The 17,409-nt window shown below is 35.3% G+C and overlaps 1 protein-coding gene across 1 annotated transcript in view; it reads right to left on the bottom strand.

Annotated features, from left to right (window-relative positions):
• Nucleotides 1–5,583: 5,583 nt before the first annotated feature.
• LOC108978254 overlaps nucleotides 5,584–17,409 on the bottom strand; it is a 44,446-nt gene continuing 32,620 nt past the window's right edge. Inside the window, exons 4-6 of the mRNA XM_018948413.1 lie at nucleotides 12,231–12,706; nucleotides 11,429–11,622; nucleotides 5,584–6,008 (exon numbers count right to left, since the gene is read on the bottom strand). Of these exons, the coding sequence (XP_018803958.1) occupies nucleotides 5,785–6,008; nucleotides 11,429–11,622; nucleotides 12,231–12,706 (894 nt within the window). The 3' untranslated portion in view covers nucleotides 5,584–5,784. The remainder of the gene's footprint in view (nucleotides 6,009–11,428; nucleotides 11,623–12,230; nucleotides 12,707–17,409) is intronic.

Consider the following 17,409-nt stretch of genomic DNA (forward strand, 5'->3'; position numbering starts at 1 on the left):
AAATTTTTTTTTTTTACCTTTTTTTTACCTTTTTTACCTTAATCATTGTATAGGAAATACCATCAACTTTAATAACAACTTTTTTCAGCGACTCATTCGGCCGGTATCATGTCAGCAGTTGAGGAACTTTTTTTTGGCACCTCCAAAGACAGCGCATATTTATTTTTTATTATTATTTTCAACATTTCAAACATTCGATCGAGTACTTTCTTTAAAGAAAAAATCACGAAAATCACCTAATTTTTCATGGGTTACACTGGTATAGCCCCTTAAGCCAAGTCTGCAGTATAACACTGTTATTGCATGAATGCAACATAACTCCTGTGGTTCGTGGTGGGCGTAGCACCGTCTTCATATATCTGTAAAAAGGTACCTATCTCACACGCCGCCGCAGCTATGTTAACAAAATTTGCTGAGAAGACTTTTTTTTAACAGCTCCTTTGAGGGTGTGCAAATGAATGATAACCCCGCCCTTTAATTTTCTCACGCAAATAGTCGTATGGGAAACGGTGGTTGACAATAAGCGTGATACCGTTTACTTATAGGCGGAATCCTATATTTCATTAGTTACTCGACACATTTCAAACAAATTTGATGCTCAACGTTACCCGAACATTCTTATGCTATAGTATGAGAGTCAATGTACAACCACGCCTACTTTTCACATACAACAATTTTAAGTTCCATCTATTTTATTCATTTCAGAGTATACATATACATACATCGAGAACCACAATTTATACGAACTCATGTCTAAAAATTGACAAAATTGGACTGCAACTTTTATAATTCTCAAAGACCGAATATGTGGACTCCAGTGCTTAAGACGGACTTTGCAACGAAATTATTGGTCAATCTTTCAGGTATTTAGTACGTTTCCAAAGGTATATTTTTCTGTTAGTAATATGTCCATGGGTCAAAAATGCTTAAAATTGAGTCAATACTTCCTTAGCAGCCATACACCTAATGTGGCCATTTCCGACATTCCAATATATTTTAAACAATTTACTTTATATGTCAATTTGTGTAAAAATTATTAATCAAATTATTATTTTTTTCTTAATCACCAGCTGAATTCGATCTAAACTTCTTAACCTCTAATACGAGGGCCGCCTTTCATATTTCAGGCTTAGAGAAAAATAATATTAATCTGCTAAAATCGTCGTTTTGTTTTTTAAAATATTTTTCATTAAGAACTATACATTTTCGAATGTGTTTGAACCAATTGTCGGAGCTCGTTTGACACTCTGTTCAATGTTTCTACAAAACATGCATTAAAAACGTTGATTTCTTCATTAATTTTTTACGTAAGGGTATAAAAAAGTCACTCGGCGATAAATCAGAATTTTAGGGGGACTTAACCATCAAATAGATGTTTTAAGTGCTCAAAAATACAATTTTTTCATTCAATATGTGAGAGATCGCATTGTTGTGGTGAAAACTGAAGCGTCTTCGGCGGTTGGTTTTCCTGACTTCTTGAATGACAACTGTGAAAAAATGGTACCACTCAGAGCTTACTTACGTCGAATGTAAAATATAAGAACGTGAAAATATGCGCGACTTACTACGATTTTTCAACTGTACTGAATATTTTGAGTTACTGTAAAACACAGAAATAGCGCTTGTGGGTTAAAAAGTAAATATTGAACACTTACGCAACACATTTCAATATAAAGTTTTGTCAGCACCTGAAAATATGCCTCCAGTTTCGATGTTTGAAACTTGGGAAAGGATAAAATGTTCGATTCCACCCGAACTTAGCGCTGCCTTACTTTTTTGAATTATTTTACCACACTGTTGATGTTCTAATTAACACATGTATGGCTGCCATACTAATTCGGTTGCCAATAATAATATTTAATTAACCAACACGTGACCATAGACTACAAACAAAAATTTGAATATGCCATTTCGCAAATTATTTACTGTTTTGCATGTCAAATGACCAAATTTATATATGCCGTTACTAAGGTTGGTGTTTGAACATTTTTGGCCAATAATGAAATTTCAAATTGGATTTACGAATATAAAATATATATATTAGAACACAACAAAAACAGCTTGGAGCATTACGTAATCGAAATTATACATTAAAATTTTCAGAGAAGTAATTGGAATAAAAATTATCACTTTTCTTCCATTTTTTCCATAATTATTTTAGTTTGTTTTGTTCGAGTAATATTTGCGAAATTCTTTTTGCATATTTTGGTACACAGAAATATTTCGGTTTATTAATTTAGTCATTAAAGTTGTATGCCTACTGTCGTTTTGTGGTTTTCTAATGCTTAAAGTTTTACTGACACATACACATAACTGTATATATGTATGTAGCTATGTATATGTAGCATATATGCATTTGTTCATGATATGTATGACATTTTCGCATAAATTTTCATATTTTCTTTTTTTACTTCTGAATTTGATATGTTTGCTTTTGCGATGAAGTCTCAAAGGAATATAAGTATTTTGTAGATATGTTTTGTTAGATATGTGCATGTTTCGATTTTGATAAATCTGGTTACATAAATTATCCACACGCCCGCTTTCACACCTCCAAGACTAAACCTCACACTTAATGTAACGCATTTAAAGTTTCTGATAAATATGTAAAAATGTATGTATTTGCGCTTATATCCATGACAAGTGTGAGGCGCGCACATAAATTATATTTTGTAACATTTATGCACACCTTGGGTTTCGTACTTTTTACTGTGTCTGTCTGTTGCATTTATGCGATTTCGTTTTGACGTGTAAAAATCAGTTTTGCACAACACAAAAAGTAAATAACGGTCTCTTATTACATTCGCAACATGCATGCGCATACATCTATATATATTATTATGCATATTCATTCGTATTCGTTCTCACTCGCATTCTCACTCGTCGCTGATACACTTAAATATCTTCTATATCCATTTGTACACATCAATCTTTCGAAAATGCTTGCAACACCTTTGAAGTGTTGCAGCAACTTGCATTTTTTATCGAGATCATGTGCATTTAACCTGGCATATATGCATATGTGTTTGTGTGCTTAGTTGTATATAAATATTCATCAACGCTTATTACATACATATACCATTTATGAGATATGTTCAAACTTGAGTCAGAATGAAATTTTAAACTATTGGTTGGCCTTATTTTGATTTTTCGCAGTCAACTTCACACTTAATTGCTTTATAATATAATTACATAAATTTGAACCACTGATCCAGTATAGCTTTCTGTCAAAACACAATTCGGAAGATTGTTGAAAGATTAAATTTATTCAACGTAAATATGAATTAATCTAGGGTTAATTTCGATGTATGACACATGGGGTCCTCATGTTCTCACAGAACGAAATTGTCATTTCAATGACTCTGATTGGTTTATCAACCGTCAAAAAACTGGTCCATTGTTGAAGCGCCATGTTACTGGCGTGGAACTACATTAAAAATTGCGTTAAGGTTACTAATTCCTGTCCTAATTCTGTTCGAACTAAATTTCTGAGAAATGTCCACACTGAGCAGGAAGGCTTAGAAGATAAAATATAATATGTAAAGCGCAAAAGATGAAGGAAGAACTAGCTCAGGTCACCTCGTAGGCTGCTGGTCAACAAAAAACAGGTAGACAACATTACCTTTTTTTAGTGGGATTTCAAAGGTATCGTTTATTTTGCGCTTTTCCCCGACAATACCACGATTAACTCGGAAGTTTATTGTGTTTAGCTGGAAAAATTGTTTCACTAAGATAATATGAAGCCACATACAAGTTTGATGACTCACCAAAAGCTTTTGCTGCTTGTATGGGCTGAGCTACCAAACCCAACATATACTCCAGACTTAGCAACTTCGTACTGTTACTTGTTCCGGTTTTTGCAATATTTTTTTTGGTTGGAAAAACTTTCACCTCAAAACAGGTGTCAAAAGCCACTTAGAATAGTATTTTGCCTGCAAGGATCAAAAATACTATGAGGGTGGGATCAATTTATTGCCCAAAAGATGGCTAAAGGTATTAGATTGAAATGATGAATACATAATTTTATAAAATGTTGTGGACGTCGCTATATTGTCTGCCTTTACCTCAGATGGTGAAATTACTTAATTTTTTGAGCTCTGCTTCTTTGAGATAATCTTTTCACACAATTAGCAGCGGAATACCAGGTTATATAGGATGCTTTATAGGCGTTACTCAAACGTAAATGGGAAAATCTATACAATATGTTGTGAAATTATTTAACTAATATGGTAACTTTTGCTGTTTGTTATCACCGTTCTTGGCACTTTGCGTATTTGCCAAGAAATGTTACGTATTTATTTCATAGAATTTTATAGTAGATATTTGTCCAACGTGACTGTAACTTACGAAGACCATCTTGTTGGGTATAAATTTCATTACTTTTGAGAGCAATATCTCACTATAGTTTGTTTGGATGGAAGTTGGTCACCTGGTGCTAAGTTTTCTCCATAGAATATTAGCTTGAGCAATTCATAAAGAAGGCTGTATTGGGGGCTGGTTGACAGCTCCGTTTCTGGATGTGATCTGATTGCCAAAATCTCATTGCAATATCATGACTTCAACGCTCTATAATACTAAGCATAGATATTGTGATGTGGAGAAACAAAAATTCGTGAGTGATTGATGACAGAGGTAGCCTCTGATTTCAACAGTAAATAAGATAATTTGTTATCCTTTTTGCTGCCTTACTTTGGAACAAATCATTCGAAGAGGGTCAAGAACGGGTTGATGAACCATGATCAGGACAGCCATCAACCTCAAGTGATAATCAACACGTCAATAAAATTAAGAGATTGGTGCTGGAAAATCGAATTAGATTTTAAAAACTATGCACAATGTCTTACTAGTTTTTGCCCATAGCTTTATATTACAAGCAAAAGTTACTTCAAAAATAAGAAACTGAAAAAAAAAAAAATATTATAAAAAAACTGTTAACTAGTAAACATATTTGCTGAAATGAAATGAAAATAATCTACTATTTTTGTTTAATTTTAAAATATAATAAATAAAAAAATGTTTCTGAATTAAATTTTTACACTGCAAATATTCTGTTTACTTTCCGCATGACTGCCTAAATCCTTTATAAACACGTTTTTCGCGGTAATTTATATACAAACATACACATATACATATATATGCTAACATTGCAACTTGCTTTTTCAGCAAATATTATATATATGCACTTTTTATTCCCGAGCAAAGGTTCATTGCACAGCATTCACAGGCGCGCCAACAGGACATCGTTAACGCACGCACACGCACTCATACACTGACACTTACCGAAACATGCCGACTTTTGCTTAAAAGAAATACTTAAATTTTAAACTTAATGCAGCAACTTTTGTGTTTGTGTGTAGATCGCTCTGTAGAATACCTCWAAGTCTACTTAAGCTTAGAAATATTTATCGTAAATAATTATTTCTTGCTTATAAATGTACATGTGTGTGTGTGTAATTTACATACCTGCGTAAACTGTATAATATATGTGTTTTTGTGTATTAAAATTAATTAATTAACTGAAATTTGTTTTCCCATCAGTCCTTAATTCTCAATTACAGCTACTGTTGGTCGCCAATTGCTGGTCTCACTTTGTGGTCGCTTTCAGGTGGCGCTCCTTGTTTTCACACACCACACAAACGTAGCAGCGCAAATGTATGTGTGTGTGGGTGCATGTACTAACCGTTAAGCGATTGTCCTGCAATTGCTCTAGTCACAACTCTATGCACACACACACACACACAACTACACTGTGCCGTTTTTAGTGGTTGTTCTTTTGTGTGCAGCCTACTCTTCCGGCCAGCCAAGATCCTCACCAACCAATTCATAGAATCGTTGATTATGCTCGGCAAAGAACTTTCGCAATTTGGACACGACCACAGGATCAACATGTGGATGCTTGCGTCCTTTCGTTTCACGTAAGCATCGGTCACCGCTGTCGTAACGCAAACAGTAGAAGCCTTTTGTCTCGTTGAAGTAGAAATGACTGTTGGTCACACGATGCTCGATGCCTTTTATGCCGCATTCAACGTGGTGTCAGCGTTGGTGGTGATGTTGTTAATGTTTTTGGTTGCAAGCGGTGTGTTGGAGTTGTCCAAGTTGCCGAGGTAAGTAATTGCAGAGGCCGCAATATGAAAATTTAATGCGTTGCAGTTGGCAGCAGCAGCAGGTAACGCCACCAACCGAAGTAGCATGTGAAGTGTCAGCATTGCAGTAGTCCGTAATAATTGTATGCAAGGAAGAGAAAATGCATGAAGTTAGTTGTGGTTTTTTACAATGTGAAAGCGACACAGTTAATTGCGAGTTTTGTGTGATATTTGAGGTGAAAAAATATGAGCATTCATGCAGGGAGTATGAGCAACATACATACATGCATCTATATATTTATATATGTGTAATGCGTATAAAGCTAGGTTTCGGGTGGTGAACGTTGAGACTTTCTTCAGCTTCACATATTTTATGAATGGAATTGTTAATTGTATATGTATATTTGTATGCTTAGTGGTGCATACATATATATGTACATAATATGCCAGAAATTTCAGACTGTCTAAACGAACACACAACTGTTATAAATGAAGTAAATTCGTATAATGCAATAGAAGGCGAAAATAATGTGATTACTCTCAAATGTTGAGCTTCAACAAAGAAGTTCTTTTATATTTTGTGTGCGGAGTCAAATTTCTGGTGCCGAAACGTTCAGAATTTTGAAAAAGACTGTCGGTGATTATTATTTGTCGCGAGCACATTCCTACAAATTAATCAAAGAGGTTCGAGAACGTGTTGACGTCATCCACATCAACTGACACCATCGATCAATAGTCAGAGATCTTACCGACATTTTGGAACATCATTTGAGCCTAAGAAAAGTGAAAACACAAATTTCCAAAATCCATAATATTTTTCGAAAAATAGCGTCACGTTAACGTCTGTGAAATAATACTTTCCAACCACCAAGATATTAGATGATCAAGCGACCGAATATTGTGACAAAGGTGAGCCAAATTCGAAAAAGCCACGCCATAGCAGGTCAAAAATCAAGACTCTGTTGCCAATCAGTCAACAAAGAATATTATTTAAGTATTATGCGTTATTTGCGCTAAAATATTAGTAAACCAGGGCCGAAATTATGGCCGACAACTCTTGGATTTTGCACCACAATAATGCTCCGTCGCATACTGCATTGGTTCATCGCCACTTTTTCGCCAAATTTTCAACCAATATCTTGCCGAAACTACCTTATTCGCCTTATTTATCTCCATGTCACTTCTGGCTATTAAGAAAACTGAAACAATCCCTCCGAAGAAACGCGCATCGACGGCTATTCCGGAAATTGACTAAACAATTCTATCGAGGATTGGAAAAAACGGTGACACAAATTTATTGGGATTAAAAGGAATTGAGAAAGACGACTTAGATTTAGAAGAATAAATTAAGAATTTCAAAATTGTGAATAAAGTCTTACTGTTTTTTGTTCATGGTATTAACGTACTGAATACGGTAATGTTACATTAGCCTTTTTTATTTAACATAAAACCTACCAGAATTTTCATTTACGAGAGGAACTGAATTCTTTTAAAATATTATGTCTCAAAAAATATAAAGCATTTTTTTTCCATCTTTTCAGCATTAGTTTTGTAATTTGTAATTTGCAATTGAGAAGAAAATAATTGTTTCTGAGTGTTTTTCTTTTATTATTATTATTATTTTTTTTTTTCTTTTTTTTTGAAGAGATATTCTAGTTAATAAGTAAATAAAAATAATAAATAAATAAAAAAGTTGTTTACACAAGGACATGAACTGGACGACTCAGTTTGTGTGGGAGGTATACCATATGGCATAGTGGTCCGATATCGGCGGTTCCGACAAAGAAATAACTTCCTTGGAATAAAAAGGCTAGTGCAAAATTTTAGATCGATGTCTGCGCGACTAGTTCGCATATGCCATAGACGGAAGGAAATACTACAGGCGGAGATTGCTAAATTAACTCAGCTTATCATGCTGATCATTTACATATACATATGTATGTATATATGTGTTATAGGATTTTAGAATTTTCCATTTGGGTGCTGCAAACTTCATAATTAACTCATTAAATATATATATAAATATGAACACATAACCACGCTTGTATTTCCTAATTATACTTAAGTAATTAACTCCCCGAATCCGAAGTTCATATTGCAGGAGAGAAATGTACGCAAACTATATTAGCAAACTTCAAATGTATTAGCACTTCGTGAGCTTTATTTAATTTACAAAGGCATAATCAAATATATATATATATATGTATATAGATATATCAAGACTTCACAGACAGCAACAATAAATTTGATGTAATATTAATGCTTATTGCTAGCAAGTGAATATCATGCAACTACACGAATTTATAATTGTCCATCTTCAGAATCAAAATTTACTTCTAAAATATGCGCATCAAATATCTCCTTGCAACGTTAAAATTTGATTTGAATTGCCGTAGATATTCATATACATACGCGTACATATAAACTGGCACTTCGGTACTACTGCATTTGACTGATTGATTGTTATTCGCTGCTCAAATACACTTAGCTGTGCGCAGATGTATATACAAATGGGTGCGTAGCTATCTATACATTAGTGTGCATGTTATCATTTGTGTATAGGAGAACTGAAATTTGATGATGGCTATGAAGTTGGAGTTATACCTTAAAGAGTAAATTATGCGAAAAATTGAATCGAGCCTTTTGAAATAAGGCAGCTTTACCAATTCTAGAACATTATTTTTTTCCAAAATACCACATTGTTAAAATTCGCGACTATAATGAGTAAAACTAACCATTTCGTTTTGCTTAAGATTATATGAGAATTCTAACTTTTTTTCATGGAAGGGCTATACGTTATGATTTTAGGTTATTAATTAACATAATATATTTAAATAAGTCCCGAAATTTATGAAATAGCCGTGTCGAATTTAAGCTCAACACTTCAATATACCATATATTACAAGTATAATATCTAGAAATAAATTTATTCTTTCGCATTGAGTGCTATGATTTACTTTGAAAATCTAGACTTATCCGATTTAGGTCAAACATGCGTCATTCTGGTTCATAACTTGTTGTCATTGCGAAAGATATATTTGTTATTAAAACCCTCGTACCTATTGAAAAAGTACTATGATAGAAACAGATAGTAATCACTTGCAGCCATGTCTGAACTAAAATATTAATGCATAAAAATCGCCCAACCCTTTTAGAGCACTGTGGGTATGTGTGGTCGGTGCTTTCCTGATAAAAATTCCTCTGTTATTGGCTACAGATGATTCCTTAATTTCCAAGTACTGACGGTGCAGGTACGAACTAAGACGAATTAAAAATTTGTCTGTAGTGTAGCAGCTCATGACTCTCTACGGATTCCAATTCCAGCAAATCCTTGCTGACCAACAATCCTTCCTTGATTACCCTTTGGGTCAGCTCATCGTAATTCGACCACAACAGTTCTCAACTAACTTTGTCATAACTGACTCATTTTCTTCATCTTTAACTATTTGCTTAAACATTTGTAGGGATTTTGTCAGCAGCAGATGGAAATTGAATAGGGTCTATAAGTTCTGTTTGCATTAACTTGTGTGGCATATATAAACTCAGCTAACCAATGCTTATTTCACAATTTTTAGTTTTTCTTTTTTTTTTGTATTAACTGTGATTTTTTCTTGTATATAGACTCAATTAAGTTGTTCCAAAAGCTGGTTAGGATGTTTTATGCAATGTTTAGTTACTGCGCTAATGAAATACTGCTGGACAATATAATTGCTGTGGCAAATATTTATTACGTCATCGATATATTCAATAACTAGCCTTATAAAGGGTAGTGCTCTTTTCATATCAAAATTACCACAATAAAATTGACGAAATGAAAATTGCACATGATTCACTAAGGAGTGTATCAGAGCCATTTTCATCCACGCAAACAAAAACTGTCTGCATTTCTTTACAAGGAAATGTAATTTTTTTACAAGTCGATCGCATTTATACTGAGTATTAAAGCCACACCTAGGAAAAATAATGGATTTTTTTCGCCCGATCTTGTATGAGATATCCCCTCTCAAAAAGATGCATGTCGTTCCCTTCAAAGTTATCCCACTTGGCCTCCAATCCCCGAAAAAATATAGCCTTCAATGTGCGTACCGATTCATGAATGTCTTCAATTCAAGTTTGCTGAATATACAGAAATCACACGGAGCTAAATCAGGCGAATATGATGGTTGCAAATTTGGCACAAGCTTACGATTTAGCGAAAAGCTTACGAAGAATCGTCCTATAATTTCGGCCTCTTTTTACGAATAGCTTCACGCACTTAAATTGTAATCCTTGTTGACGGTTTGGCCGGTCGGAAAAACTACGGAGTACACCACACCTCGATAATCAAACAAACATTGTCCACATAACCTTGATTTTTGACTTGCTTTGACATGGTTTCTCGGCTAAGGGTCACCTTTGCCACGATATTTGGCCAACAGATCATCTGTTTCAGGGTCGCAGGCATAGTTCCAAAACGCTTCGCTATTAATAATACGTTATATGACATTCAAACTATCTTCATAAGTCTTATCCCGCAAGTAGGGTTTCAGTCTATGAAGAGTCAAAAATCAACTTTTACTGAAACAACTGATACCAGGAGAATTTCAGCGATCGGTAAATATAAATACAAAGCTGGAAAACACTCTTTGTCATAAATATTAATGATTTCAATTAATGTTTTTGACCATTTCCCATCTAGTATCCTCGAGCAGAATTTCATACTTCTAATAAAACAGGGAGTTTTATATTGTAAATTGTATAGAAACTTCAATATTCTTCAAATACAGTAGAAACATACTGTAGTTTTTCTTTTGTTAGATAGTTCCAGCATATATATCATTACTATTCAGTCAATATACCGCTGAAAGCATCATATATGGTATACGTATGTGCAGACGAAAATAAATCCATGTGAAATTCCAAATCATTGAATTGCATTAGTAAGTATGGTTAAGGTGCAACTCATCCTGCATCGCCTATTATTTACTATTGCCGTTGGGAAGCAATCACGTGCTGTCACCCATACGGCGGGCGGGTAGAACGCGCAACATAGCGGCTTGCTGTAATATACCTACACTATAAGTATTTAATGAAAACACGTACACACTAATGCCTTTAGTTGTGTATGTACATATGTGTGTAAGTTTGCACATGCTTTCAATACACTTTAATCAAATTAGGGCAACACAATTAGCAAAATGTATCAGCAGACATTCACACAGGCACACTTACACATACACACACGTGGTGGCAGACAGGAAGTAATTGTGTGGACAAGGAGTAGATGACTATATGTATATATCAATAGATGTAAGGTGAGGGTGGTGAGGCCGTTTCCGATTTGCCGCCACCAACTAACGACTTACCTAAGAACGTTTCGATGCGCTTCAATTGCGAAACGGGGTCCTCAATTAATCGATCACCATTGACAACGAGTAATTGCTCGCGCGGGAAGACTTCCAGCCAACGATGCAAATGCAAATGATATAGAGATATGGTTAGCGGACGATAGGACTCATTAACCGTGCCATTGGGGAATATGGCTAGCTCCTCGAATGATCTATGAATATAAAAAAGCATAAAAGAGAAAGTGAAAAAATGGCAGAGAGAGAGAGAGAAAGAGGGTATGTGCATAATTGTGTATTTATGTAATTTAGTTGTATATACTATATATATAACATTTACATATGTATATGTACACATATACTTAATGCTGCTTTTCATGTTACGTATACGCCATGTTGCCTCTGCTGTGTGCCTGCATACACAACCGCCCACTTATTGCTGCATAGAAATGCTATAAGCGTTAAGCAAAACATTTTTGTTTTCGCTCAATTTAAATTGAACGGCAACACGCGCTTATTTTATTGAATTAACAAATTAAAATGAATGTCGCGTCTGCTCCATTCATTTAGTGCCATGGCACAAACGTAAGTAACTTGTTATGGCGCATACAAACTCTGCGCTAACCAATGCTTGCCGTGTTGAATTTTTACAATTTTCTAACATTTTACATTTCATTTGTATGCAAAATAGACGGTGTGAGCACACTTCCTTTCTTTTCAGCATTTTATTACTATGTTTTCATAGCATACACTTTGGCGCCGCTGCCGCGTGCTAACACATACATAAACATATACAATTTTACACTTAGTTGCTAGCACTTACTTGCTTGCAATTTGAGCTGCTGCTGCTGCGGCGGCCGCCGAGCCAGGCGTTGGTGCCGTTGTGTGCGCGGATTCAGTAATACGATTCCGTGCCGCGCCACCGCCCTCATCGCCACCACCACCGCCGCCGATTGCATTATCATACACTGGTGCTGCTACATAGGACTTGCTCGTTTTGCCATAGAGTGCAATATGCTGGGACGCGCGCAGCTGCTGGTTCGTATAGCCTGCACCCGGTCCATAGCCAGAGCCGGCTGCATCGATGGCGCGGCCGCGTCGCCTCTGATAGCTGTTGGCGCTGTATTTAGCGGTCGCGGGGGATGGTGGCGCTGCTGCGGGTCCATCGGCTAGCGGCAGCGTGGCCGTGGCCGCGTGACTTCGTAATTGTGTGTAATCAGAAATGGCCCTTGTCACCGGTTCACGTACAATGAGCAAAAGTTTTATGCTGGCATTCATGGCGCGCACACGTTCCGGCACCTAAAAGGCGAAAGCGAGAGAACGCCGTAAGTAAAAATGTATAAATTAGAATTGCAAAACATTTAAAATGTGTATGCAGTTGGCTGTTTATATATGTGTGTGTGAGTTGCAAGTGTGTGTGTGCAGATGCCTGGTTGTAATGAGAGCAGAATTGAATTTGTCTTCGTTGGAGTTTCATTTTATTAGCTTTTCTCGATTTTCCCATTGATACTTTTCGCTTTGCTGCACATGTTTTTTCTTGCCGACAACTGGTGCCAAATTAATTTACTGTTTCGGGTTTCGCCTTCGCATATACTATACGGTTTGTGCTTTCAAATCGAGAGTGTCCAGTTGCTACTGCATGTTGTATACATACATAGTGCATAGTATATATATACATACATTGAGACAAAAAAGTACCGGGAAATTGTAATTTAAATTACCCGGGTAAATTACCTCCGATCTCTTCAAGTCATGAGAATATTAAAAAAGTGGATATGGTGCTTAAAAGCCGGCGGGGAAGTGTTAGAGAGATGGCAAGAGAACTCAACATTCGGGTATGAAAAGCCTTCTTGCTAGACTCGTTAAATCTGATTTTTTTTCAAAAAGATTACCCTACCTGTTACCTGTCTCTTTGGACATGCTTGATCGTGCGAATTTCGATCCCGCTCTCATAGAGGGCATTAAAACTGCCGATGAGACATGAGTTTATAAGTTTGACATGTAAAAAGGTCAACAATCATCGAAGAAGCGAGCCGAAGCCAAACAAAAAGCACACCAAAGCCGCGCAAGAATCAAGGAGATGCTAATTGTTTCTTTCGATATTCGTGGTTTGGTTTATCATAAATTTGTTCCAGAGAGACAGACGGTCTATAGGCAGTTCTTTTTGGCCGTTTTGAGACATTTGCCTGATGATTTTTTCCTTCTCACCAAACTGAATTTTTTTTTTCATTCCGTCAAAAAGATGAAACAAAATTTGCTGAGTTTTTTAAGGACCGGAAAAAACGTGTATTACATCTGGTGGGGGTTACTTAAAAGGCCACAGAATAAATATTGTTGAATAATTTAACATTTTGCGCTTTATTTATAATATCCGAGCACTTTTTTGTCACAATATATATATAAATAAATGGCAGTCTCCCGCTTACAAACTTAATAAGTTTGATGCGGGCACAACTTGTGCCTCACAACATTAACAACAACTACTGCGAGGATAAAAAATTAGTGCTGTGAGTAATTAAAGTGCCGCAGGTTGTTTCAGCCCAAGGCAGTAGCTCAAAATAAAAAGCTGTTAATAGTAACAGTAAAGTTATTCAGTTTCTAAAAAGCAAAACAGTAGATAAATCTGCACAACGGAGGTTTAAATATTTAATATGAACCATCAGCAGGCAATGGCAGATGAAGGAGAGTAAAGTTCAACCTAACAAGAAATAAATTCTCGAGAATGAATCGAAAGAACAAATTGAAAAATCCATATTTATTGTTTTTATATTACTATATGCTTTGTAATTAGATTCAGTTGTTTTACCGACTCAGTTGAGAGAACTGCTTTCAAGCTACATCGAAGGAATGTATTTAATTGAAAGTTAATGACTATGTGAGTAATGGTAGATCCCGCATGGCAACTCAATCATATACATTTTTTGGTTCAATCCATTGGTGATTTCAAGCACTATTTGATTGGGAGGATGCAATTGGCTAAATTGCATGAATTTGGCTTTGTTTTTTACTTCAAATTATTGCTATAAATTGAAAAGGGTCAATAACAGTAGCGTTGTAATGCATAATCTGAATATTGGAAGAAAGGAATAATAATCGATCTTTATATTTAAATTTATCTTCATCTTTATCTTTATCTCTATCTTTATTTTTAACTTTATCTGTATCTTTACCTTTCTTTTTTTACTTTTATTTTCACTTTACTTTTATTTTAATTTTTATTTTGATCTTTATCTTTATCTTTACATTTATCATTATCTGTATCTTTGTCGTGATCTTTATAGTTATTTTTATCTTTATCTTTGTCTTTAATTTTAAAATCTTTAATGATATTCCCAAAATGTGAGATTTTGCTAAAAATAAAAAATAGAAATGGAAACTCTATACCGAAAAACAGATCATTTAAATACTTCAAGACTTTATTTCACATTTCACAACCAAATTCCAACAAAGTTTAAAAAATCTGAATAAAAGAGAGTTTCGATTCATTTTGTGGAAACTTCATGACAGAAAAAAAAATGAATATTGCCTTGAATATTACTGAATGATAAAGAAATACAACAAACAACTAAAACTACTTCTTATCCAACAAAAATAAGTTATTATGCCATCACCCATCATTTTACGTTACCCTAATCAATCAGCAACTCACTCAGCTTGAATGCTTGCGATTAATTTCTTAATAACATTATTTCCACCGTTTCACACAAAACGCGATATTCGCTGATTATATCCCTCGACCACATCAAGCAACTAATTCTAATTAAAAACACTTAAAGGGCGCCGTGAATTCAATTTTCAAATGCCAATCCTCTGAACAAAAGCATGCAAAGAACATGCATACAGCAACAGAAATAATAAAATTGAAAAAAAGCATTTATACATATTTTTAATGCACGCAGAAGAATATTCAATCGCCGTTAATGCATAAATGTTTCAAGGACAAACGCTCATCCTGCAAATACAAGCGGTTGCTAATTGCTGACCCTAATATCCGTTGAATAGTCTCGACAGCGGCGTTATGTCATAAACGTTAGGTTGAATGCATAAAATTGGCTTTCGAGCGCACCCCCTTTTAGTTGCTTTGTGGTGCATGAACTGGATCGGCATGAAAAAGTGCCTTTGTCTAGCATATAATTAGGCGCTGACAACTCGATTTGCTCTTTCACTGGCTGGCCAATGCACTGCCTGCCTTTGGCTGCGACTGACAAGCACAATAACGATAAACAATTATAAAACCAAGCGGAAAAAACATAATAAAAGAGAAGGCAATGGAAGGTTGGCATGGCAAGGAGTGCATCTAATCGGGTCAAACTAACGTAGACAAAAGAATTATGCGGCCAACTTAATTAAATGAAATATTTAATAAGAGCGCACAGACAGCTGGCAGCTACCAGAGTAATGAATATCAAAGCAAATCAAAGCACAGATGAGCTGGCACAGACAAAAATCTGCGAAACATAAGAAATCTTTAAAGCCAAACTACTCAACTACAGTATATTTCTTGCTTATTGTTTATTCAGCTCCAAAATATAATATATGCAACAAACGCCTCATTTGTATTGTGTGCTGAAAAGTTGCAAATTTAATGTCTGGCAACAAGTGAGCCATTTAAGCCACTCAATTGCCGCAACCAGCCAAGCAAGCAACCAGTCAGGCAGCCAGGCAGTCAGACACTCAGTCAATTTGGCCATTGAGTTCGCTTATGCAGACTCAGGCAGCCGTTTGTGCAGTCATAAAAAGCAAATATATTACTCGACAAATTGAACTCAATTGAGACTCGGTAGACATGTAAATTAATTGACAGCTAACGGTGTTTGCCAAAAAGCATACAAAGCTGGGTGAGCATTTTGAGAATACCCGTTTGTGTCAGCCAACGTTTTGGCAGACTAAGGCATAAGAAAGCTGTGGTGAAAGCTTGCCAGAATTTGGTGAAATGAATTTTAGTTGCTTTTGAATTGACATCTTCTTCGAAATATGTATATATGTAAAGAATTGTGTATTTATGAGGTTATAACTAGAAATTCCAATATTTCCAGCAAGCTTTCGACAGTTTAAGGGATGTAAGCTAAATATCATATGAATTACATACACAGCGTGGTTTTAAAACCAAACTATCTGTTATCAAGTTTAACGGGTTATACGAAGTTTGTGCATTCTTCACCTGCAACCTAGAGATATAGTATATGTATACTGATATTTTATATTTTTAGTGGAAATTATTATAAACTAAGTTTTTAAACATGTGGTTTTCAATAAGACAATACCTTTTTTGGAGTGGGTATTTTTCACAGCTTTTGCCTAATTTATACTTAGTCTTGTTAGCCATATCATAATGACCATACTTACCACGGAACAACAGCAGAAAATCATAGAAATTTATAACCAAAATGTTGATAATCATAAGTCAAAGTCGCACAGCAGAGTCGGTAATTCGAACAACCATGAATCGGTTTCCCACTACCTATAATATATTGGATAATGCGCATCTATAGAGATGCCAAATGTTAAGCACGAAAGCAAGCGGTGGAGTAAATTATCTATGTAAGAATGAATCTCTGTAAAATGAGGATTATGGCGATCCTTCTAATAGAAGATTTTTTCTAAGAAAATTGATTTTCGGTCTTACAAAATCCTATTCGTGCAGAAATTGAATTGAGATGACCACAGATTCCAAAACGAAGTTTCAGTAATGAAGCTCACTTGTGGTTGAATGAGTATTTTAATGAAAAAACTTGTCAATGTTGGAGTGATGATAATCCACAGACAATTGTTAAAAAACCCTTACGTTCTTGAAATGTCACTGTGTGAGGGAATGATTATCTCTTATATTCATCCATAGGAACGCTATAATAAAAAATATAAATTCATGATTAATGAATTTTTCGCGCCTGGATTCTTCTTCTTGACTGGCGTAGTCACCGCTTACGCGATTATAGCCGAGTTAACAACAGCGCGCCAGTCGTTTCTTCTTTTCGCTACGTGGCGCCAATTAGATATTCCAA

Source organism: Bactrocera latifrons, unplaced genomic scaffold (assembly GCF_001853355.1).
Source record: "Bactrocera latifrons isolate USDA-ARS-PBARC rearing strain unplaced genomic scaffold, ASM185335v1 scaffold_12, whole genome shotgun sequence".
Lineage (NCBI taxonomy): Eukaryota > Metazoa > Arthropoda > Insecta > Diptera > Tephritidae > Bactrocera > Bactrocera latifrons.